Source organism: Muntiacus reevesi, chromosome 1 (assembly GCF_963930625.1).
Source record: "Muntiacus reevesi chromosome 1, mMunRee1.1, whole genome shotgun sequence".
Lineage (NCBI taxonomy): Eukaryota > Metazoa > Chordata > Mammalia > Artiodactyla > Cervidae > Muntiacus > Muntiacus reevesi.
In genome coordinates, this window is record NC_089249.1 from 104,894,284 (window position 1) to 104,921,054 (window position 26,771).

The 26,771-nt window shown below is 37.6% G+C and overlaps 1 protein-coding gene across 1 annotated transcript in view; it reads right to left on the reverse strand.

The window, feature by feature from the left end:
- Positions 1-26,771, reverse strand: part of PALMD (palmdelphin) — a 56,527-nt gene that overhangs the window by 10,144 nt on the left and 19,612 nt on the right. The window contains exons 2-3 of the mRNA XM_065908185.1: positions 23,241-23,321; positions 17,366-17,490 (exon numbers count right to left, since the gene is read on the reverse strand). Coding sequence (XP_065764257.1) covers positions 17,366-17,490; positions 23,241-23,321 — 206 coding nt within the window. The remainder of the gene's footprint in view (positions 1-17,365; positions 17,491-23,240; positions 23,322-26,771) is intronic.

Sequence of the window (26,771 nt, forward strand, 5' to 3'; positions counted from 1 at the left end):
AGTAGAAAACAAGAAGCTCAAGTCATTGCTGCATAAAGCTCTCAGGATCCAGCTGTGGAATCAGGCGGACCTGGGCTTGAATTCTGGTTCATCTATCAAGTTCCTGGGTGACCCTGGACAAGTCACCATACCCCACTAAGGCTCATTGTTTGCATTCTTTTAAAAATGTTTGTTTAGCATTTACTTTGTACCAGGCACCATCCTGCATGCTGAGATGTAACAGTGAACACAGCAGTTCCTGCCCTCAAGGACTTTACATTCTAGTGGATAGTAAACTAATACAGGAGCTGGCAATCTTTTGCTATAAAAGCCAGATAGTAAATACTTTAGGTTTTGCAGGCCACATATGGTTTATGTTGCTTGTTCATCTTTATTTTTTTTTAAACTTTTACAATATTTTAATAGTGTAAGAACCATTTCTAGCTCATGGCTATACAAGAAGTTGGCCATGGCTAAATTTGCCAACCCATTAAAATGTATATATGTATGGCCCAGGATCAAATCTAGCCCTGAACTTTACACACACACACACACACACACATACGTATGCACACCTCATATATTTACTTATAAATACACAGATACACAAATATATATACATAATAAACAAATATATATGTATACATACATACCTTTATTTATAAAGAAAAATACTTCCTTGAAAAAAGAATCTAAGGGTTATAAACAGAAGAATATAGGAGATGGAGGGTGCCTAGGAAGCGTGTTCTATTTTACGTAGTGTGGTGATGGAGAATCTCTGACAAGGTGTCATTTGAGCAGAGACATAAAGGAAATGAAGGAGTGACACACAGGAGTGTTAAGGGGAGTGTACTTCACAGAGAGAAAGAGTAACTTCAAAACTTGAAATAATAGCTGAGGGATTAAGGAAGCAAGTGATGAGAAATGAAGTCAGAGATGGGGTGGCTGCCAGATCATATAGGGCCTTCTGCATGGTAATGCCTTTGGAAATTCTAAGAGGAAAAACCTGCCAGGACTTGAAATTTAAACAATTGCATTGGCTTCTGTGTGGGGAATAAACTGGAGCAAGCAAACACAGAGATCTCAGTTGTAATAATTCAGATAAAGATGGCTTAATCCAGGGTCCTTGCTGGTTGAAGAGTGAGAAGTAATTGGATTCTGGAAATATTTCAAAGAAAGAGCTGCCAAGATATGTTGATAGATTGCAAGTGAGATGTGAAAAAAGAGAAATGTCCAGAGTGATTTGCATGTTTGTGATCTGAACAATTGGAAAACTGTGAATGCAAGTGGCCAAATAGTAATCTGGGAATGAGAAGAAAGGAGATTGATGGGGGATGTGTTAAATTTGAGACAGTCAAATGATGACATGGAGAAGACAGATATAAGAGTTGGGAGCTTAACTAAGCCTGGGTTTGAAGATATAAATTTAGGAGTGGGCATTTATAGCCATAGGAGTGGATAAAATTTTCTAGAAAGTCAGGGATTCCAAGGACTGAATCCTGAGGCAATTAAACATTTAGCGATCTGGGCATGTTAAGTACTTTGTATGGTTTGTGTGTGTGTATGTGTGTTAGTCACTCAGTCGTGTCTGACTCTTTGTGACCCCGTGGACTATAGCCTACCAGACTCTTCTGTCCATGGGATTCTCTGGGCAAGAATATTAGAGTGGGTTGCCATGTCATTTTCCAGGGGATCTTCCCAACCCAGGGATTGAACCTGGGTCTCCTGCATTGCAGGCGGATTTTTAATAAGGAATAAAAGAAATAGTGAACCCTTGGCTAATGCTAGTTGTCTCCTGTCTCTGATCCTTTCTGTTCCTGGGGCACAGAGATAGAGCTCTCGGTCTGCCTGAGCAGCTACAGCTCAGGGAAGTATGAAATGCACTGGGGTTTGTAGTTGCTTTCCTCTGTAAAGAGGCCCATGGATAATGCAATGTCGGGTAGTACTCATGAATATCTTTAGATTAATATGGTAAGAATATGAGGTTGAAAGCCTGTCAGCATCATCAGTGTAACTGCTAATGAATGTTTCTGGAGGTTTTCAAGTCTTTGGTAAAAACTGCATTAATATGAGGCTGCTGTCAAATGACACATCATGAGGCATGCGTGAAAACAAAATAGATACAAACACACACACCTTTCTCTCCTTTATCACTTAGTTACAACCAACTCTGTAAAATAGGATAATAAGGAAGCATCTTGGTGTTAATTACTTGGAATTGCAAAATTCTGTAGTAGATGCTTACTTTTACAGAAAATTTCTTAAAATTCTCACTCTAATATTTTGTTTTTATATGTTGATGTGATATTTCTGTATATTATTTGTGGACAATGTAAATATAATTAAGGGATAAATGTTAGAGTTTTTTTTTTTTCTTTTGAAAAATCTTTCTAAAAGATTAGGATGTCAGTGGGAGTAATGGGAGGCCCAGGGTAGGGAATGGGCTTGTCTCCCGTGGTTCTCCTCACAAGATCAGAGCAGTAGAAGAGGAGGTCTCACAAGCTCCATATCAGACAATGGATCAAGCTTTTGAGGAATGAGGATTCTTAAGGAATATACAAATTACAACTGGCAGGTAGGTGCTATTTTGTATAGCCAGTACAGCGGGTCTCAACTGAGGGCGATTTCTTCCCTGAGGTCATTTGGCGATGTCTGGAGACATTGTTGGTTCTCACAGCTTAAGAAGTACTTCTGGCCTCTGGTGGGTAGAGGCTGGGGATGCTCTGAACATCCTACAATGCAGGACACAGACCCCCACAGGGCTTATCTCACTCAAATTGTCAGCAGTGTTGAGGTAGACAAACCTGTGACACCTGTTACATTGTCTAGTCTAGTCTAGGTGCTTGATATATGCTTTATAAAGGGTGTTTAAGTATCTGTCGCTGGGATATTTTTACTTTTTCCTCATTATTTTTCTCTTCCACTTAGCCATAATATGGGATTCAAATTTATTACTTGTTGAAAAGAATTTGATCATCCCACTTTTATTTAAAATTGTTAATTCAGTCAACTTGCTTTTCAAGTCTCTTTCTGTCTCTCTATATAAATCAGTCTGTGTGTGTGCTCAGCCGTGTCTGACTCTTTGCAGCCCCATGGACTGTAGCCCGCCAGGCTCCTCCGCCCTGTAGGGTGCTCTGTCCATGGAATTTTCACAGAACAGACTTTTGAACTCTGTGGGAGAAGGTGAGGGTGGGAGGTTTTGAAAGAACAGCATGTATATTATCTGTGGTGAAACAGATCACCAGCCCAGGTGGGATGCATGAGACAAGTGCTCGAGCCTGGTGCACTGGGAAGACCCAGAGGAATCGGGTGGAGAGGGAGGTGGGAGGGGGGATTGGGATGGGGAATACGTGTAACTCTATGGCTGATTTATATCAATGTATGACAAAACCCACTGAAAAAATAAATAAATAAAATATCTAAAAAAAAAAAAGAATACTGGAGTGGGTTGCCATTTCCCACTCCAATATATATGTAAATTTATGCACATATAAATATATATTTATTTATTTCCTGACTCAGTGACTCTTCATAATTAAGAGGATACTTAACTCTGATTTGAAACTCCAAAAATGCAGGGCTTAAATTAGAGCCTCATATCCAATACTTTTCCAAAGATTTTGGTGGAGAGAAAATTTAGCAACTATAAGTGAAGAAGTGGAGTAATATATATGTCTGTATCTGTATGTGTGTGTAGATACATTTGTATATGCATGTTTATGTATACTTCTATATCTGTATTTTTTATGTGTACATAAAATTTTAGTTTTACATGTAAATATAAATCTATGGTGTATTCACATGTATATGTAAAACTAATTTTTTTTTTAACTTGGAAAGCTTTGGGTAGATCACTGGGGGATAACTCTCTAACCTTCACTTGCTTATCTTTCATCTGATGGGTTAGAATTTCCATAAGTGCTGCCATTCCCATCTTTAGAAGGTATTACTTTTCTCAATGGGAACTGAGTTCCTAGAAATGCTGATTCAGTTTGGTGAGAAGCAGGCAGCAGAGAAAGAGAAATGTCCTTCCTGGTGCCTCTTGGGCTGTTAGGTGGGGCCTGATGGATGAGTTAGTACCTTTCTCCCTTGGTTTCTGAGAGATGTTAAGCAGGTATCACGTGCCAGTTTAGATAAGCAAACTACACGAAAAAGGATTTGTAATGCTATCCATTATTGGAATTTTTCCTCTCCTTATTTGTTGGAGAAAAAGAGGGTTATTTTCAAGAGCTCCCTAGGTGAAAGCAGGTAGCTTTCATTTCATGCACTGTTCTAGTAATAACTTCCCTTAATCATCATGAGATAATGTCCCCAATGCAATTCCAACATGCAACTTTTTTGTCTTAGTAAAAGGACAGCAAAGAAATGCTACAAGCGCCAAGAAAGGGTTATTTCAGAGGGCAATTTTTTCTGCTGCTAAGGAGTCCATTTATCTCTTTCAGTTTTTGGTGGCATTAGCAAGGACTAACAACCTGATAGAGTTTGCTATTAGGGGCCAAGGAGAATTCAGAGAAAAAAAATTTGAAGAATCTATGCCCTACCTTACAGCACTTCACTTGTTAGCAATTATAATAACATTTAATATGTATTGAGTATTTACACTGTACCAGGCACTGGCCTAATTAGTCCTCATAACAGCCCCCATGAGCACTGTTATTAGTTCCATTTGACAGATGAGCAAGCTGAGCCTCTAGAAAGGAAACTGATCTTTTCAGACAGCCTGTGGCAGGATGGAATTTGAAATCAAGTCTCTGCCAGTAGAGCCTGAGCTCTTAACTCGTTGCTAATTAGCCACTGTGGGAACAAAACTTTAAAAAAAAATGGATTCTTATGAACTTACAAACAACATTCTTTTTGTTAATCAGTATAAAAGGATTTTTCACTTTCCATAATAATAAAGTGAGAATTGAAATGCTAGTTGGAGTCTACCAACATTTAATAATGTTGACTCATTACCTCTAAAGGTAATATTTCTTTCCTGCTCTTCTTTAGAATGATTTTGCTGTGCTGAGAATGTCTCTGCTTAGTGGTTCAGTCAGTATGACCAGAATTAAAGTCCAAGCTTTGTCATTTTTCTCTTTGGTTACTTGAGTTTGGTTTTTGGTTGGAGTGCTTAGAATATTCTTTTTCAAAGAGTCTGAGGTTTCATAAACTAGTACTACTTTATAAAGACACTTTATTTGCTTGGTCATAAGATTATTGTTCAAAGTAATGGAAGCTTTAGGTATTAAATATAAAACTGGTTATGCAATTTGATTATAATACCACAGTTTGAATATAATCACCAATGCTATGTTTGAAATTAAATTTATGACTGGCTTTAGCTATTTACTTTGAAAGGACTGATGAATTACCTGTGTCTTGGTATCACAAGCTCTATTATTAAAAGTAGGACTATACCCAAAGAGAGGTCCCAATTGACACTTCTCTGGGACAGCCTGAGTCAACAGGTCTTAGATCCAGGCCAGGCCACTACTGATGTACCTCTGAGAATAGCTGATAGAAGTGCTAGGACCACCTGTCCAACCCCTTGGGCCATAGGTTCTTTCCTTTCCTCCACACTGAATTTTGGGAGAACAGGAGGTGGCTGATGGTTTACCTATGCTTTGGAGTTTTTTGTATGTGAAGGTCCACTTTTTTTCTTCCAGCCCTACTCATGGAAAGAGAAAGTGAGCTCTCATCAAAACTAACACACTTGGCTTAAATATTAAACCCCTCCAAGCTTCAGTTTTCTCATTTGGGGAATAATAATAGTATTCACAAAGGGTTGTCTTAAGGAGGTAAATGAGATAATGTTTTTAAGTTTTTAGCACGGGCTTGGCATAGAGAAATTCCTCAATAGGGCCTCCCAGATGTTGCTTGTGGTAAAGAACCTGCCTGCCAATGCAGGAGACACAAAAGATGCAGGATTGATCCCTGGGTGGGGAAGATCCCCTGGAAGAAGGCATGACAGCCTACTTCAGAATTCTTGCCTGGAGGATCCCATGGACAGAAGAGCCAGGTGGGAAATGGCCCATAGGTTCACACAGAGTCAGACAAGACTGAAATGACTTAGCAAGAGCAGCCTCAGCAGTACAGGGTTTGACATAGAGGAATTCCTCAATAAGGGTTAGTTACCCCTCTCTCCTCCTCAGTTTTCTAAGGAAAGGAGGGCCATCTCTGACAAATCTAGTGAAAGGAAATCTACCAGGTCCATTTTTAGATTTGATCTTCAACCTTAACATCAATGAGTTTAGAGCAAGCCTTGTGCTACTATAGCTTCAGGGACACATCCATTCTTGAAAATACAGTTCGAGTCAGAAAACAATAACAGTGCTCCAGCATCATTAGAATATTCATAATATTTATGGGGATAGTGTCTGTTTAATAAATGATGTCTAATTCATGAAAGAATGTGCTACTCTGCCTTGACAACCTGCTGATTCTGCACCCCCCGCCCCAAGTCCATTCCTCCTGTTCTTTTTAGTAATAGAGCTCCCTGTGTTTTGTGTCTCTCTGCTGCCCTGCTGCAGATTACATTTCCCATTCTTTGCATTTAAATGATATCATGTGACTAAATTCTGGCCAATAAGATAACTAGCAGGAGTGACCTCTGCAATTTTCAGGTCATATCCTTAAAATAGAGCTGTTTGCCCTCCATTTATCTTCCCCTTCCTAAGCTGAAATGCAGACATGGTGAGGTCAGCTTCCTTTGATCTTGACCAAGGGCATCTCTTAGAGGGTAGCAAAGCATCAAGACGGAAAGAAACAGGGTTTCTTGATCATCTTATGTAACGTTGCTGCTCCCCTCCCTTGAATTTCTCCCAGCTAGGATCAGTATGTGTAGGAGGAAAATGAACCTTTCTAATATTGTTTAAGCCACTGTTCTTCTAGAGTCTTTTAAGGCAATAAAACCACTATGCAAATTATTATATAACCTTATGGAGGATGAATCTTGACATGACAAATTTTATTAATTTTTTTCATAACTTTTTTGTTGATTTGCAGAATTAGTCATTAGTATTTACACTTTAGGTAGTTCGCCAGTAAAAACAGAAAATAAATCAGTTTTTGCTCCTAATAGTTAAAGAATTTATGTATTTCTAAATAACACATCAAATCTGACATGGTTTGTGTTGGCAATAACTAGTTAATACTGAAAGGCTAAGGTTTGCAATGAAAAAAGGAAATCTTATTTTATTTTATCTTTTAATCATAACTGATCTAAAAACAGATCAAACTGCAATGGATACTGTTGAGTATATACCGTCGATGACTTCAGTCAGATATTCTTGACTATAGTATGTTGATCACATGTCATGGGCAGCTACATTGTTATAACGGGTTAGAGATTATAGATATTTTATCTTTATAGATAATGTGGCCAATGAGAATGTCAAGTTGTATTTTCTCAATAAAATTGAAGGTATGTAATCCAGATGAATATAGGCTGTTTTATTTTTAAATTGCGGTCCAATAAATTTCATCAAATATTTAACAAACTTTTAAATGTCAGGCACATTTTATTCACCACACTGAAACAAAAATATATCAAAAAAGATGGAGATTACCCCTCTGCTGGACATAGGAGAAGAATTGCCTTACAATCAGCCCCTGCTGAAGAGCATGGGTATAATAAGAAAGCTCTAACCCACCAGAGCAAATAATCACATGCCATGGGTAAGTCTGCCAGAGAATTAAAGGGCATTTGGCATACAGCAAACACTCTTTTCCCCAAGCCAGATCTACTGCCTCTAATCCTGAACACTGAAGAACAGGACGAGCAAATACAGCACAGTAGCTTCAAGATAACTCCAAGCAGAGAGCTGGCCTGACAGTGACACTGAAACAAGTGTCAGTTTGCCCTGATAATTGGGAACAGAGTAGATATTTAGAAAAACTGAATAATTTATACTTACATGGGGGCAGTTTTTGCATGAGTGAATTTCATCTTCTAATATAACTCTATAAATATTAACAATTATCTTATGGACAGACAATACTCCCATGGTTTGGAACTGCCTGGTAGGCAGGTAATGTCAAAAGAGAATGACTTAGCAGAAAATCAAACCCTCTTACTCAGAATATTTTGTATATTAAGGGTTGCATGTAACATGAAAAACAAGACACCAAACTGGTTTTCAGAGAATCAGGTGCTTTTATGTCCAAGTTACAAATGTAATTTTCAAATGAACCCAAATAAACCCACACCCTGGAGGTTGGTGTGATACGGCAAATTGGTTACTTTTGAGCTTCTCAAATGTTCTGCCAGACAGAAGCAGGGTGTGTGGTTTTAATTAGAGCCTGGAGAGAACCTTGCAGGACATGCCAAACACTTATTAAGAGCTGAATAACTGTAATAATAATTCAAATTGACCTCTACCTAGGTGGCATGAATTTCCTGAGTGACCTTCAAATACTGTTGTAGCTAGGTCATGGGAAGTTAACTGCAGATACACTTATCCATGATTTTGGAAAGTTTTTTTCCTTAAAAAAAATAAGTCGTAAGGGAAAAATATTTTAGTGAATATACTACTTGTATATTATAAAATAACAAAACATATTCAATGATATATACAGCCAGTGACTGTCTCCATTCAGAAATAATTACTGGCTTTATGACTTGTAACCCTTAACATTTATCTCTAAAACTATTACAGAGAAGGCACTGTATTTTTCACTTCTATTCACTTCATTTTTACTTTCCTCCTAGTGTTAATTGTTCATACTTGATGCCAAGAACAGGACTCTTATTATTTGAACACCATAAATATAAAACCCAACCTCAATACAGTAGCTAACAAAGACCAGTTAGCCTTGGGTGGGCTAAACGAACTAAGTGACATTTGCTTTATGTCAGACAAAAAAAACATTGCAAGGGGGTGGTGTGGAAGTTTTCCGAACTGTAAATTTAGTCTCTGGGGACTCTTCTGGGGAACGGGGAGGCCCAGGCCCCATGATAACATAGAGCCTTTCTCTCACATGAGTCTGCTTCTGAACATTCTTTCCTCATGCCCACCACCTGGAAGATGGATAACTGAAACAAATGCTCTTTCCACTTTCCAGAATGTTCAGTTGTTTCTTTGTTCTTTCTTTACTCACAGTCATAGTTATATGACATCCCTAATAACAGTCTTAAATTTGTGTTTCAAGTTACCAGATATTATTTTGAATGGGGTAATTAATGTCAAATTTCTTTGAAAAATTAAAGAATGTAAAGAGAGGTAAATGCAAATAAAAATTTGCTTTGAGGAGTTTATGATTCTTGAATTGCTTCTGGAAGAATAAAGACACATGTGACAGGTTTTTAATAAATGCTTATTATTTATTAAATAAGGTATAAGCAGTGTGAAACATGATGGACAAGGTCTGGAGTCAGAAAGATCTGTGTGTGACTTCTAGGTCATCTGTTAAAAGGTTCATGGCTTTCTGTGCTTTAGTGATCTTATGTGTAAAATAAGCCTAATTAGACTTCCCTCAAAGAATTGTCATTCTCAAAATAATGCTTATTATGTAATATGTACTCTGTAAAGGGTAGTTGTTATTATTGAATTGCAATTGGGCAATGGGAGCATTCTCAGAGGTGACTCTAATCTGCCTTTTAGCCTACCATTGTTGTGGGGGAGTGTTTATTTAGGTGAGCATTTAAATTCTTATTTCTACTAACATAAATGAGACTGGCAGATATGAGCAAAAGGGAATGCTGGGAAGTGAGGATAAGAAAATAAAAAGGCACATTAGAAAAGGGGAAAGGTAAGAAGGTAAAATGATGACAAGATGGTAAAACATGCCATCAAGTGTCTCAAATCCAAGGACACTACAGCCACATAACTTTGCCCTTAACTCGAGATATGTATTATTTTTTATATTCAAAGTTTTCCTTTTTAGTTTATTGATGTTCAAGTTATTATCTAATCTTGAGATGGTCTTCTCATATATGTAGTATTTTCAAGTCCATCCATCTATCCATCATCCATCATTGATTCATTAAGCTATGTAGTCATAGATATTCTTACTATGTGCTAGGAGTTGTACTTTTTTGTGGGGGAGATAGATTTTTCCCTTCCATCTTTTTTTTTTTTTGCTGAAAATTTGGTTAATAGATCCTTTTGTTAAATTTAAAAAGCTTCTGAGTTAAAAATAATCAGAATATCTGGGAAATTAAAAACAACAACAGATGAACTCTTACAAATCTGTAAACCAGTTAGTCAAATATGCGGAGTGAAAAACATGCTTGGAATGATTTCAACTCAAATAATTGCCTCAGAATAATTTCTTGAGTGTTTCCAGGCTACAGCAAATTTAAGAAGAAACAAATGGTGGGATTTTTTTCTCCCTTTTTGTCATTTTTTCTCTTTATCTTTGCTCTTATGTTGTCACAGAAGAGCGGCCTATCTGTCTCCCTGCAATGTGACATTAGATGTGGCTGGCTGGGTCAGAGCAGAAAGGCAGAGATATTTAGCATGCAATATTTTCCATGTAGCATGCATCACTGTGTTTTATGAGACATTCATTTCATTAAGGGGTAACTGGTTTGCACAAGGAGACAAGAGCATTAGGTAGGGGTTAAATCTGAATAATGAGCTAAGCTTTGATAAACCATAACCAGCAACACTTGCACTCATCTCACATGCTAGTAAAGTAATGCTCAAAATTCTCCAAGCCAGGCTTCAACAGTATGTGAGCTGTGAACTTCCAGATGTTAAAGCTGGATTTAGAAAAGACAGAAGAACCAGAGATCAAATTGCCAACATCTGCTGGATCATTGAAAAAGCAAGATAGTTCCAGAAAAACATCTACTTCTGCTTTATTGACTACACCAAAGCCTTTGACTGTGTGGATCACAACAAACTGTGGAAAATTCTGAAAGATATGGAAATACCAGACCACCTGACCTGCCTCTTGAGAAATCTGTTTGCAGGTCAGAAAGCAACAGTTAGAAATGGACATAGAACAATAGACTGGTTCCAAATCGGGAAAGAAGTATGTCAAGGCTATATATTGTCACCCTGCTTTTTTAACTTATATGCAGAGTACATCATGAGAAACGCTGGGCTGGATGAAGCACAAGCTGGAATCAAGATTGCCGGGAGAAATATCAATAACCTCAGATATGCATATGATACCACCCTTATGGCAGAAAGTGAAGAAGAACTAAAGAGCCTCTCAGTGAAAGTGAAAGAGGAGAGTGAAAAAGTTGGCTTAAAGCTCAACATTCAGAAAACTAAGATCATGGCATCTGGTCCCATCACTTCATGGTAGATAGATGGAACAATGGAAACAGTGACAGACTTTATTTTTGGGAGCTCCCAAATCACTGCAAATGGTGACTGTAGCCATTAAATTAAAAGATGCTTGCTCCTTGGAAGAAAAGTTATGACCAAACTAGACAGCATATTAAAAACCAGAGACATTACTTTGCCAACAAAGGTTCATCTAGTCAAAGTTATGGTTTTTCCAGTGGTCATGTATGGATGTGAGAGTTGGACCATAAAGAAAGCTGAGTGCCGAAGAATTGATGCTTTTGAACTGTGGTGTTGGAGAAGACTCTCAAGAGTACCCTGGACTGCAAGGAGACCCAACCAGTCCATCCTAAAGGAAATGAGTCCTGAATATTCATTGGAAAGACATGCTGAAGCTGAAACTCCAATACTTTGGCCACTCCAATACTTTGAGTCAGATGTGAAGAACTGACTCATTGGAAAAGACCCTAATGCTGGCAAAGATTGAAAGCGGGAGGAGAAGGGGACCACAGAGGATGAGATGGTTGGATGTCATCACCGACTCAATGGACATGAGTTTGAGTAAACTTTGGGAGTTGGTGATGGGCAAGGAGGCCTGCCGAGCTGTAGTCCATGGGGGCGCAAAGAGTCGGACATGACTGAGTGACTGAAGTAAACTGAACTGAACCAGGAATAAAGCCATTTAACTTATATTACTGCAATAATGCTTGGGTTCCTTTTTGAAACTGAATCTCGCCTGCTATCTTTTGAGTTAACTGAGTAGATTATTGCTTTATATACTGTTGAGCAGAATGCATTTTCTACTAGTCTGTCTCCACTTGTGGAGGAATTTCTCTTAAGTTATGTGGGATGCATAAAGCTACTGTAACAGCCCATTTTCCAGGTTTTCTCATGATATACAATCCCATAGAAATCCAATGCTTCACATGCACCTTCCTCTCAGTACTATACATGGAAAGAAGTTTCTACCTATTTGGAGACAAATGAAAGTGCATTAAGGAAAGGCAGAAGGTCAGAAGGGTATTTTGGAGTATTAAAACAAAAATTCTTACTAGGGAATATTTAATCACAAGTAGATAATCTTTCTCAAAGGGAATGCAATGTATTTGTATCATTTTCCTTGACAGTTAACCTTTTGCATTTTATGCTTATGACATTTCTGTCAGGCACTCTGTGTCCTCCAGTTGAAGTCAGGAGTCTTTGGACACAGTTCAGAAAATAGCTAGTGTCTGGTAGGGAGCTTGGTGCAAGGCAGTTTGGCAGAGGGAGGCATGGAGAACCTCAGGGTAGCCGGATAGCAAAGAGGAACCTGGCAAGTGAATGACATAGTTCCTCTGGGCTCTTTTTAGGTGCTTGGGGTGTCTTTTGGCTGTAGGTATTTTATGGAGGAAAGCAGCAGAAGTGACAGAACAGGATTTCTAAGCCACCTATAATCTGTGCACGTGGACGTTTGGATTGAGAAGTCAGGGCCGGACTTGCACCTGTGCCTACAATCAGGAAATAAATGGTTCAGGGGTCATCCTAAGGGCTCATTTGGCAGGCAAACTCAGACCCTAATTTGAACAAAGTGATTCAGAAGATGTTCAATATAGTTTTTCTCCTGGGAACATTTCCTCCTGAGGCATTAATCAGGGCACCAGGCAGAGTGCTCATGAATATTGTTCCAGAGCTGAAGTGTGACTCAGAAACAAAAACCATGGAAACCCACTTAGTTTCTGAAACGTTGCCTCTCTCTGAAAGGAAAAACGAGAGGATAAATGTGCAGACAGACTTTACTTAAAGGTTATGTGTGAGTCAGGGAACCTATGAGTGTTTTTAATATGATAAAGAGTCATATAAATCTCTCTATAAAATGATGCATATACGAGTGAAGTCATAGCATGGATGGGAAATTAAAAATTCTGTGCATGCGTGCTAAATTGCTTCAGTCATGTCTGACTCTTTGCAACCTTACGAACTGTAGCCTGCCAGGCTCCTTGTCCATGGGATTCTCCAGGCATTAATACTGGAGTGGGTTGCTGTGCCCTTCTCCAGGGGACCTTCCTGACCCAGGGATCGAACCTGTGTCTCATTAGGTTTTCTGCATTGGCAGGCGGGCTCTTTACTACTGCTAGCGTCACCTGAGAAGCCCAAAAGTACTATAGAGAATAGCTTTTACAGGATTTAACTTTTGGAAAATTTTGCTGTGGATCCTGAATACAATTTGTTTTTATGATTAGGATTCTTAATTTGATTTGATATTCTGGCTCTTAAATTTTTAGCTGTATGACATAGGGCAAGCTAGCCTCTATAAATCTCACCTGTTAAATGTTATCTATCTCATAAGGTGGTTGTGAGAATTCAAGAAATAATATAAATGAAGTGCACAGTACAGTGCCTAGTCTACAACAAATGTTCTGTAAATATCTGATATTATTAACATTTTAGTTTTCAAACCATAAAGAAAACCAATCAATTATTTTCCAAACAGAAAGAATCATAGTTGGGGGATAACCTCAGACTAGTCAAAGAGAAAGATTCTTTGTATTAGCAAAAAGAAAGGCGTGGGTTGCCATTGCCTTCTCCAGGGGATCTTCCTGACCCAGGGATTGAACCCAAGTCTCCTGCATTGCCCTGAGCCACCAGCGAAGTGCAAAGAAATACGTCTTGGCCGTAAGATTAAAATTTCCAAAGCTCCAGGCACTGTCCTTATTTAAATTATTTTTGATTCCTATTGAGAAATAGTATCTAATGTTTTTTGCACACCTATCATGCATCAGGCACTCTTGAAGTTGCTTCACTCATCCCAGCCCTGTGAAGTGGCTTATGATGGTCTGCTATTCCAGACAAGGAAACTGAGGCCCAAAGGGATGAAAGAACATGGCCAGGCTTATGAACTATGGTTGGCAGAACAGAGATTTGAATGTCAAAGACCATGCTTTTTTGGTTAATCTCATGAAGCCATGGAAGTAAAAGAAATGCACACTTCATGGGTAGTTTGGCTTTGCTACAGACTCTGAGGTAATAGCAACATTTCTATTTTGATGTTCCTATTAAAATCTTATCCTGTAGCTGAGAGACCTGGCAGATGGCAAATGTTACCCTAAAGCAGGCACCTAAGTTAGTGATAAATCACATCCAGGGATAGAGATACCTCCTCTGCTTAGGGAAAGCAGATGACTCTGCCTAGTTCAGCCTCATTGGTTGGTTCCGAATGGTTCAGCCATTCAGAGCTTACAGGAAAATGTACTGTATTTAGCAGTAATAAAAGCTCCTTAAGTACTGTGGGTGGTTGTTTCTGAAAAAGAATGAATTTAAAAACATGCACCTGATTATTTAACAGCTTTAGAAATATCTGTGAAGAAATTGTTCAGTTACCAGGTAAAGCTGCTTTGGAAGGTGATTTCTATAATGCTGGGCAGTAGCGGAGGCTGCTTAATACTGTCAAAGCACAGATAGGTATTATTTTGTCTCTGTATGTTGCCTTAGAATGTTCTGTTCCCTGAAGATTTTAAATAAGATAGATTTAAAATAAGATAGACATGCCTTTATGGGTCACAACAATGTAAATTCTTTACTAGATCTTTGCAAATACCTCTTTTTAAGCCTATTCCTTAAACAATGCAGTCCGCTCTTAGGTGTCAAATTTTTAACTGCTTTCCGAGCATTTATACCTACAGCTCCCTATTAATTTTACAGCTGGAGAGCATTGAACCCAACTTGTTTTGAGACCCAAATCTATCCTCTACTGGCTCTGTGATCTTAGAGAAGTCCCTTATCCTCTCTGAGTCTATTTCCTCATCTTTGAAATGGAGGTGTTGATTCTTTCATTCTAAGATTGCTGTGGATATTAAATGATTTAATGGAAGTCCAAGTGCTTTATAAATTGCACAAGGTCATTTAAGAACCAACAGTTACTGCTATTATTATTTATACTTGAGGATTAAAATCATTTGGTGTTAGTAAAGGAGCACTGATGGGTTAATGGTATTCTAAAGATCTAAAATAAAGCCTCAGTGAGATGCCAGAAATTGGATAATAAACAGACATTTAATTGGTAATTTAACAAAAACATTAACTGGTTGCAGAAGAAGGTCCCGAGTGTTGTAAAGGCTTTTTAGAGAAAGGAGAACCAAGGGACATTACACGCTTCAAAAACTTCCAATAAGATCACGCCTTTTCAGGTCACAGAGGTTGCTGTGTGCCATTATCTTATAGGCAGCAATGGATGGTTTCTTATTTTGCCACTTCCTAACAGTGTGAGTTCCTTAATCTCTCTTTAAAAAGTGAAGATTATAACACCTGCCTTACAGGGTTATGAGAATTAAATGGGATGATATATGCAAAGAGTCTGGTGCATAATATGACTCAGCAAATACATTTTCCTTCTCTTGCCTCTTCTCTCCCTCGTCCTTCTTTTTCTTTTTCTTTCCTTCCTTCCTCCCTCTTCCCCCTTCTCTCCACTTCCTTCTTTCCTTATTTGGTCACATAGGAGCTGTAACTAGGCAAGTCACTACCAAAACTACTAGAAGCTTGTGTGCTTCTCAGAGCATTCAGGCAAGGCCTGAAAGCAATCAGGAGAGCCCTAGTAAATTCTCTGGGATTACTCAGAAAGCAGCCAAACTTGTTAATGGAGTTTGAGAATACGTAGCCACTTCAATTATCATCAGATGCAGAGAAAGTTGGAGGTGTTCAGTATGTGGAAAGACTTCAAAGAAGGGGCTCTGAGGGAAAGCAAGGAGATATCTGTGCCGGGTGAGGGTTTACAGGGATTAAATTCAGGGTTCCTTCAGAGATAAGGATTGTGTATGGAGGGGTGAGGAAAGCAATCATCAGCTAAACCAGACTTTGTTAGGAAGCTTTTGCTAAGAGACGCTTTACGAATAATCAAGTTTTCCAAACTGTAGAATTCATTTATTGAATTATTTTTTGAAGTCTATCCCATCTGCCATTCAGAAGCAGATGTGTCTTTGAACAGCTAAGAGGTTTATAAATATAAACATTTCAGTGACAAGATATAACTTAAAAAGAAATTTTAATTTAAGAAACATCTGAATAAGAATGAACAATAAATGATTTTAGCTATTAAATACATAAGTGTATGAAACTAAGCTAGTGAAATAAAAATCAGTTGAGAAAAGAAAGTTTTTCTCCATGTTGTCACTTTTAGGCCTAATGCAATCTGATTGCACAAAGAGGTATGTTTGGACAAAAAGTGGTTTAACACAGCTACTGGATACTTTTATTTTCTAGATCTTTCCTATCGTCCTCACTAAAGACAACAAATTTGTAGTGAGCAAGGTTTTGAAAGTTACCTATGTTTTAAAGATGTCTAGGCTTTAAATTATTGTCATTATTATACCACAAAAAAGTCCGTCTTTTTTTCATGTGTGGTTTAAAAAATGATTTTTGACATTTCTCACATCTCTTTCTTCTATCTTATCTATATTTTGTAATAATATTAATAATCCCATCTTATATTTGAGTTCTCCAGTTTTTTTCATGTCCAACACCTCATTTTAAACCATGCCAATTAAAAAACTTTATTTGCTATATCAGAAGTTGCTGACGCTTTACCATTGATAATTGTAAATTATGGGCAGGGAAGGACATTGAGAAGTGAAGTCAACCCCCGTGACCGACCAGGAAAGTAGAAGAGAGAAAACAGTAGTGAAGTAGTCCCGTAGTCTCTTCTCTTCCAAAGTAGCATGGCTGTGAGGGGGGAGGGCCTGGGAAGAGGTGATAAGGGGGAGCATGCGTGCACACCCTTATAACCGTCACCTGTCCTAAGGTGAGAGAGAAGGCTGAGGCTGTGAAGAATTGTTTTTTGATCTCCTGCTGAGTTCAAGGAGCTGTTAATAGTTTAACACATGCATTTTTCATCTGTTCAATAATTCTGAAAGATAGATGTCATTAATACCATTTTATAGATGACAAAATGGGCTCAGAGAGCTATGAGTAACTCACCCATATGTATTTTAAAAATGAATTTCATGGTGCTATGTGTTGGGGACATTTACAGCAAAATATATGTTGTTGCTTTGTGGTGTGTTTTCATAGTCTTTATCAGAATTCCAAATGGAAGATCTGATTATGCTCCTAGAAAAGAGAATGGCTTTTATACATTTAATCTGGGACAAAGTCAAGATAAAGGTAGTTGTGGAGAATCTCAGAGAGGGCCATACCTGAGGATACTTTGTTCTAGAACCTGGATCTGGTGCTGGTCTTGTTGATTCTGCTTCTTCATCTCTTCCTGCTCTTTTCCACTGCTGATTCCGTCTAGAAGCCATTTCTCCCTCAAAGCCTTTTTCTGATATCAGGAAACATAAAGATATGCTCTTATATCAGTCAAACATTCCAAAATCTCCAAAAGCAAATTCCAAATGCTTTCAAACTTACTATTTTTAATAGTGGAAATATTAAAGAGAATTTTTTTCTCTCACTGCCTTGCCTGAGTAAATTTGATAGTTTCCTACTTTGCAGCCTTCTTGACCCTCTTCTAAAGCCAGTGTTTATGTATCTAAGTCCTATGTATATTCTAAGGTCTAGCTCAGGTCCTATTTGTTTATGGAGATCTCTTTCCTACCCCTGCATCGCTTTCCCTGTGACAGACCCACTTGACCCTCAGAGAACTCTTTCTTCAGAATCACATTTACATCTGCTGCTGTTGCTTCAGTTGTGTCTGACTCTGTGCGACCCCACAGACGGCAGCCCACCAGGCTCCCCCGTCCCTGGGATTCTCCAGGCAAGAACACTGGGGTGGGTTGCCATTTCCTTCTCCAATGCAGGAAAGTGAAAAGTGAAAGTGAAGTCGCTCAGTTGTGCCCAACTCTTAACGATCCCATGGACTGCAGCCTACCAGGTTCCTCTGTCCATGGGATTTTCCAGGCAAAAGTACTGGAGTGGGTTGCCATTGCCTTCTCCAATATTTACATCTGCTGTATGTTCACTATGTGTTTAACATTATATAGGAAACTTATCATGGTAGTGCCTTAATATTATTTGTTGGGTTGATGAGAGTATATCTGATGTCAAAGTAATAAGTTCCTTGAAGTCATTTGCTATGTATCCCAGTGACAATACACAGTGACTGCTCAAAAAAAAAAAAAAAAAAAAAAGATCTTTTGCGGAATTAATTGAATTGGTGGGCAAAACAAGAGATGGCTTTGTATCTTAAAAGGGCTTCCCTGGAGGCTCAAATGGTAATGCATCTGTCTGCAATGCAGGAGACCTGGGTCCAAACCCAGGGTTGGGAAGATCCCCTGGAGAAGGAAATGGCAACCCACTCCAGTACTCTTGCCTGGAAAATTCCATGGATTGAAGAGCCTAGTGGGCTACAATCCATGAATTCGCATAGAGTTGGACATGACTGAGTGATTTCACTTTCCTTTCCTTTATTGTCTCTTAAATGAATTCAGCGATAGGCCTAGTCTCTGTGGTTGACATTTATTGTTTTACCTGCCCAGCATCCTTTCTTTCTTCTGAGAACCTCTTTAGGTTCTAGATATCCCTTCACTTCAGCCCTCTACTTGTCCCAACAATATAATCCACAAAATTCATCAATCTCTTTAAATATTGGTGAGTTGAACTCCTGTCAGCTTGAACAAAGCAAAAAAAATTTATGTTTCATCAGATGGAAAAAATGTCTCCATGAATTTGCATGAAAGAATTACATTCCTGGACTTGAGCTTCAGAAGACAAAGCAAATGAAGAAGACCTATACAATTTCAGAGAAGTTTTAGCTAGCATCTTGTCCATGTCTCAAGCAAAAACTGTTAAATATTATCTTCAAAGAGTTTCAGTTTCTCTTTTTCTCCCTGAAGAAAAGTGCTACACTATATATCTAATCCACTTAAGATTATTTGCTCAATGATTGTTCCCTGGGAATGTACTGTGTCTAAAATGGTGAGGAGAGAAGAATGAGAATTTTCCTTATTATTTTGAGACTTATTTTTCTCTAACATCATGATTAAAATGAAAGCAAGTAAGAAGAATTTTTGTCTTTTTTTTAAAAAAAAATGTTAGAATTAATACAACTGGATTACAAATATCTCTGAATTTAAAAGAAATTTAAACAAGTTTGATTGGGTTAGATAGTTACCAAAGGACATTAAAAAATTACACTGATTACAAATATGTATTATTTAGAATTACAATGTATAGAATAGATGAAATGTGGTCTGTTCTAGTTGAAACAGTGAGAGGGCCTGGAAACCTATAGAGGTTATAATAGCCTATAGAGCCTATTATTAAGTCAATAATAACCTCACCCCAGATCATCATATTTGTGTTGGCTTTTTCAAAATTTCAAGCAATTGTATGTGGACAACACACCCTGTAAAAACAGTTTGTATTATTGTAATTTGTAGCCAGATTGTCTCTCCCAATGTTATCTTTTCCCTTAATTATAGTTGTTTAGTTGTTTATAAAAATATGTTCCCACAGACACAGTAAGTATTACTAATAAAGGTCAAGATTTATCTCCTGATATTATGTCAAGAAAATCTGAGTACATAAGCACTTAAGAATTTACCTTGATTTTAGTTTATTTTTATTTGATGAAATATGATGATAACTAATGCACAGTAAAGAAGATAGATGACAACCATCAAAGTAAATTACAGTTCTTACAAACCACCTACAAGCATAGTTTCAGTCAATTATATCCACATCACTATAAAAAACACTCAGATGGGATGGTCTTATGATGCCAAGTTACAGAGGGTGGTGAATGGTTCTTGTGACATAATTAGGTTATCTTGGGCTACATTTATGGTTCTTAGTCTGGTTAGGACTAAGGATAATTTTAATTTTACCTTTAAAAACTTCATTCATAATTCAGGAATTATCATTTAACTCTGGCAGAGAATTTTTTGCATCTAAATAAAAAATATGTAATTTGGATGGGTAATCAGCATGATATGGTACAAATTGTAGTAATCACAACAGTTATTTTGCTTTTATGTTACAATTTAGACTTACACTTCAGTCTATGAGGCTGATGAATAGAATAAAATCTATTTCACAGCAATGACATTCAGGATCAAAATCTATAGTAACTAAATGAAAATATAAGTGACATGCATGTAGCAGATCTTTTGGCAATTTTTTCCCAGCACTTCTGTATTCTACACAACAGTTACAAGAGACTTTAGGAATAAATTAGTTTTTTATACCGTGATTTAAATAGACTTCCAGATAAGAAAAGTTTTCTAGGTTGAGTATACTTAGGTTAGTGTGTTTCTAGGTGGCATGAGATTGTGATCTTGATACTAAGCAAGATGATCCATAGTGGTCAAGCCTCAGGAGTGATAATGGCCCTGGAAACTCCTTTCCAAGAATGTCATCGGTATGAATGTCAGGTTCTGGACCTATAGCATATTTGAGTGAGTTCCCACAACTATTTTGAAGTGTGTATGTGCTGCTGATACAGAAGGAGCACTTTGAAAATATTTACATTTGTGTTTTTTAAAATGGGTTGCTGAAGTCTAATTAAATAATTTGCAACCAGGAAAGTGGTGAGGATGGTCACTGGAATGGAGACAAGCAGATGAAGAAGAAAATGAAAGACCGGTAATTGCTGAAGCTAGCAGAGCTTTTCTAACTTGGTGAACATCTTTTAGAATCAATTTTTAAAATACTTCTGCACATTTTTGAATTCTGTTGTGGAATTATGCCTAGTTGCTGTTTGAAATAGCCAACCATTTTCTGCAGAACTTGGAAGAATATGATTACTGGAACAGCCACTCTATGTTCCCTTTGCAGTTGATGACTCAAATATAGTGTTCATCACAGTATAAATTATAAATGTCATTATCAGTTCAGGTGTCTGTTACCATTTTAAGGGTGCAGATCAAACATATTTTATATTCTTAATGCTCAGCTTAGTGCTTTGCATGTATTAAGTGCTTATTTAATAAATGCTTATTGACCAAAAGACTTTCTATTTATCTGTTAAGACTCAGGTTAAATCCCATACCTTTAACATAACATTTTTTGATCACCCCAGATTAAAAAATTTCTGTTTATACTTATGTTTCAATTAAAGAAACCATCATTTAACTTTTTCGAATTATATATTTAACCTTGAATTTCCCACTAAGTTGCAAGCAGAAGGGCTGAAACTCTCAGGGCCACTGCTAGTCTCTAAGGCATTAATATGCAAACTAGGAAATGGTACAGCTCCCCACTCCTACCCGGCCAGGTCAATGTGCAGCTTGGGAAGGTGGACCGCACTTTTGTGCAGAGAGAAAGAAACTGCATCCAGACAGAAGCAACCCTATGCTAGGGTGCACAGTTCCAAGGAAGTGTGGGCAGGATTTCAGCAACCCCCTCTCTCAGGTATCTTTACACAGTATACAATCTGCGCAGCTGTGTACTGCAGTCCAAAGCATAAAACATGCTTTGATGACTGAATTGTATTAGAGGAGATCTGGGTTCCAGAAGGCGAACCTATAGGGAAGATTATAGATTACTTTTCAGAATTTTTTTTTTTTGGTTAAGTATTGAAATGAAGCATCAGCTCAGAAATGAACCTCTCAGTGTGTTAGAGTTTTTCTGTGTGAAATTTACTTCCCAAAATGAACAGAGGAGATATATTAACCTTTTCTCCTATTGTGAACTCTACTGATGTTTGGCTACCCATTCTGCAAGGATAGAAATTACTCAGAAACAGTAATTGGTTCACTGTGAGATCCAAAATGTGTGTGTGTGTGTGTGTGTGTGTGTGAGAGAGAGAGAGAGAGAGAAAGAAAGAAAGGGGGAGAGAGAGAGGAAAAAAGATTTTGCAGTTAGAAATTGCCTATCTCAAAAATTGTTGTATATATATTTTCAACTTCATTTGACTTTTACCAAGATAACCTGGTAAAATCTGTTATTTCATTGATTTTTCTGGGAGTACACATTGCGTTTCTTGACTAGACATACTGTAAGGATAGCAGGCTGACTATACTTTGAAATTATTCATCAAACATTGGAAATGTCAATTTGTATAAGAGTGAAGCTATCAATGTATGACAAAACCCACTGAAAAAAAAAAAAAGAGTGAAGAAGCAAACAGAATCCAGAGAAATGAAGCTAAGTGGAATCTTAAATTGTATCTCTTCTCTCAGGAGGTGATTACTTGATCCATCAGAAAGACGGATTTAGAAAAATTCAATAAGTTTAGCAAAAGACTGTAGACCCCACGAGTATGTGGCACTGTTTCACTGACAGATTTATTATGTCCACTGATAGAAGCCCTGCCAGATAAATAGTTTCCTGCTTAGGGCTGTTCACAAGGAGCTCCTGTTTGTCATTGGGTTGCATCCTGTGACTAAGCTACATAATAAAATGTTGAGACTCAATGTGCTTTTATTACAAAATGACCACACCCATGAAAGATGTAAGGTCTGATTTTAAAAATGGAGGTTTATTTTTGGTTATGATCTCATGTTTTGTCAAAACAAAATAAAACAGTACCTTGAACCACACTCAGACAACACCGAATCCACTGCACTGAACACTTTTTTTTTTTTTTTTAAGAAGAGAAACTGTTATTACTGAAGCTAATAATTATATCTATTATTTTTTTTTATGTTATTAGAGAAGGTTTATTTTTTAAACTTAATTTCTTTTGTTGTCTGCACTGAACTCTAAAATGTGAACATCCTTGAGCAGGCCCAACAGTTATGCTTTACACCCCCTGGGTAAATGCTGGCCTTTCATTGATTTCAAAAGAAACTTCCCAGCTGGATCCGCTCCCAAAGGATAATAAGCAAGACTGTACTTAGGGCAAAAGTGTTAATACTGAATTCTCAAGGTTACCAAGAAAATGAGGAAATGCAGTAATAAAGGATAAAAGTAACAAAGCCATGTTTTCAATTTTCTACGTTTTCCAGAAGGTGTTAGTCTTATATGCAAATAACACTAGCTTGTTGTCTTCCCCTATGGGTCTTAAGGTATTAGTATAAGTCTGTTGGGATTTTTTTCTTTCCTTAAAGCATCTATACTACTGAAATTTGAGTGCAATTAGAATATTTGAGTCAGAACCACTGAAATGAAGTTAAAATCATAAATTACCTTCAAATGCTGGTGCTTTAGTTTTTCTTCCTCTATTTTCAGACGCTTCTGTGAGATTTCTTCCTGTATTTTTCTTTTATCCTGAAATAAAAGTATTCCAGCATGATCAGTTTTTTTTAATTTGCTTAAGTATGTTTCCTGGGGATGTTGTCATTACTGAATGGCTGGCCAGTGGTATGCTCTTGGCATTGGTATGAAGCTGCTTTGGAAACCCTTATTTCAAAGCAAAAGAGAGTGACGTGGGACATGCAAAGCATCTTACTGATGGAAAATGATATAAAGAGCTTTTTCAAAGAGAATTTAAAAATATTTTAGTGACTTTCCTTCCCTCCTCATCTTTTCTATCTTCCCCATTAAGTCTAGCAAGATTGAGCTACTGAATGATGCAATGGAAACTGTGAATTTTAAGGTGGGAGTTTTGAAATAGGCATGAGGAAATATTGTGAGGAGAGAGATTGTTCTGGGCACAAGACTGAAGAAGCTGCTGGGTAAAAGGCCTGCTTATGTGTGAAAACAGGATAGCCTACAGAGCATTAGAACAATAGGGATCTATAAAATGTGACCGTTTCCTCCTGTAAATGTTACTATGGGAAGAGAGAGAGAAAAGGATCAGATGATGCATATTAACACTAAGAGGACTTCTAGTAGAGGTAAAAAAATTCACGGAGAGATAGAGTATCTTTCATCACATTTATTATTATTATTTTCAATTTTTATTGGGTATAATTTATTTACAATGTGTTAGTTTCATGTGTAAAGCAAAGTGAATCTGTTATATGTATATACACCCACTCTTTTGTTTTTTAGATTCTTTTCCTATGCAGATCATTACAGAGTATTCAATAGAGTTTCCTGTGCTACACAGGGGTCCTGATTAGTTATCTATTTTATATATGGTTGTGTGTATGTGTCAATCCCAATCCCAAAGTAGAGTTTGTCCCTACTCCCCTACACCTGGTAACTGTAAGATTATTTTCTACATCTGTACCTCTATTTGTGTTTTGTAGATAAGTTCATCTGTAGGCTTATTTTAGACTCCACATACAAGCAATATCATATTTTTATTTCTCTATCTGTCTTACTTCACTCAATATAACAATTTCTAGTTTTTTAAGGAACCTCCATACAGTTTTTATGAATGGTGGCTATACTGGTTTAAAACATACCCTAACATCATTCACAAAATAAACTCAAAATGGATTAAAGACCTAAAGGTAAGACCATAAAAACTCTTAGAGGAAAGCATAGGTAGAACTCTGACATAAACCACAGCATAATCTTTTTTGCTCCACCTCCTAAAGTAATACAAATAAAAACAAATAAATGGGACCTAATTAAACTTAAAAGCTTTTTGCCCAGCCAAGGAAATAATAAATAAAACAAACGGACAACCCTGAGAATGGGAGAGACTATTTCCAAACAAAGCAACCAACAAAGAATTAATCTCCAAAATATACAAAACAGCTCATGCAGTTCAATATCAAAAAGAAAACAATCAACCTAACCAAAAAATGGGCAGATCTAAATAAATATTTCTCCAAAGAAGTCACACAGATGGTTAAAAAGCACATGAAAAGATGTTCAACACCTCTAATTATTAGAGAAATGCAAATCACAAGTTTAAACTACAATACCTTAAAATCCCAGAGAGCATAACTGTTGATACAAAGAAGTTGTATTTTTAAAGGCTGTAGCCTGCGTACTAAGTAGAAAGCCTGGGTTCAATTTCTGGCTCTGCCATCTACTAGCTATGCGTCCTGGGACAAAGTCCTTCATGTAGTGCCCCGTAAAACAGAGGTACTGAGGGTACCTATGTCATAAGGTATGAGCCTTAATAGAGTGAATATATGCAAAAACTCCGAGAACAATGCTTGACACATAGTGTTCCATAAGTATTTGCTTAATAAAATTGGGTAAATAAACACATAACCTATTGATCACACAGAAAGCAACACATTAACTCTGATGATGGTTCCACTGGTTTGAAATGCTTTAGAACTTTCCTGTCTGGAATTGTTTGAGACATATTACAAGCCATGCAAAAAGGCCCTGGTTTCCTTATTTTTTGACCAAAGGTGACATTATCCTCCATCTTACTTATAAAAATTGGTGCTAAACCTGCTTTCAAAATGGAAAACTCCCACAGGTAAACATTTGTTGCCAATAAAGACCTCTAAAGGAATTTGAAGCAGGCTGAGAAGGTAATTTAGAAGGAAGAGCTAGCTCCAAAAATATTTGGCAGCAATATGGAAACAAGTGCATGGCTTCCTGGTGTAACTCCTTTGAAGATAAAAACTCCTTTTTGATGTATAAATTCAGGTACATTTGTTGAATGTAACAGAATTCATTTGAATGTACATTGCTGTCCAAATATATGTCATGTTTCTGTTTGTGTGTAAGAAGCATATATGACCTTATCAGTATTTTTTTTTTTTTAATTTCATGAACAGTTCTTTAGAAGAAAAAAAAAGAGCTTGGCAACAAGCCTGAGTTTTCAGATTCACTTCTTTATTTGGATGAAATCTGGTTGTTTAGGAGTAAAAACTATGAAGATGTCTTTGAGTCAATTCTTCACTATATCTTGAAACTGCTATTGAGCAAATATTAGTAATATTTCAAACTTATTGTGCCAAGCATTTGGGTAAGTATTTTTCAGGCATTATTTCACTTAATAGTCATAATAATAGAGATATAATAATATTACACTTAATAGTTATGATAACAAAGACATAGTGTAATAACTTTCACTTTATAGAAGAGGAAATGGAAGTTTCCAGAGATTAATTAACTAATCCAAGTTCTCACAGTTGGTGCCTGGTGGCTTAGTGGTAAAGAATCTACCTGCCAGTGCAGGAGATGCAGGTTCAATCCCTGGGTGGGGAAGATCCCCCGGAGAAGGAAATGGCAACCTACTACAGTATTTCTGCTGGGAAATCCCTTCCACAGAGGAACCTGGCAGGCTACAGTTCTTGCCGTCACAAAGAGCTGGACGTGACTTAATGACTAAAAACACCACAGTGGCAGAGCCAGGATTTCAACCCAGGCAATTCGAGTTCAGCCTCTTAGCTGATTCAGTACATTATTTCCCTGAGTGGGAAATTAGTCAGCTTCTCACCACGCCGCCAGTTGTCCTGTCTATTGTGAACCACTGGGGTGTGTTGGCAGTGCCAGGACAGCAGCACTGGAGGGGCTTCTCATTAGAAAAGCATACACACACTTCCAGTCCCCTGCGGGCTGGGGTGGAGCCGTCCACCTCTCTCCACGGACAGCCCATAGAGAAGAGCACACCCTATGTGTGACCATGACTGCTGAACCCAGCAACCATTGCCCGCCCCTGCTGGTAGCCAGTCTGTGCTGGTCGTTTCCTCCTGGGTGAGTGCTGACATAATGAAAGCTGTGTGCAGGGGCAGGGCATCTGAAGTGTTTGGGCAACAGGATGCTTACAGAAGGGTTGCTAAGGAATCCCAAAGTTTTGTCAAGTCAGTGTCATTTCTCATGTCAGTGTAGGTAGTTAAGAAGGTAATTTTCTAA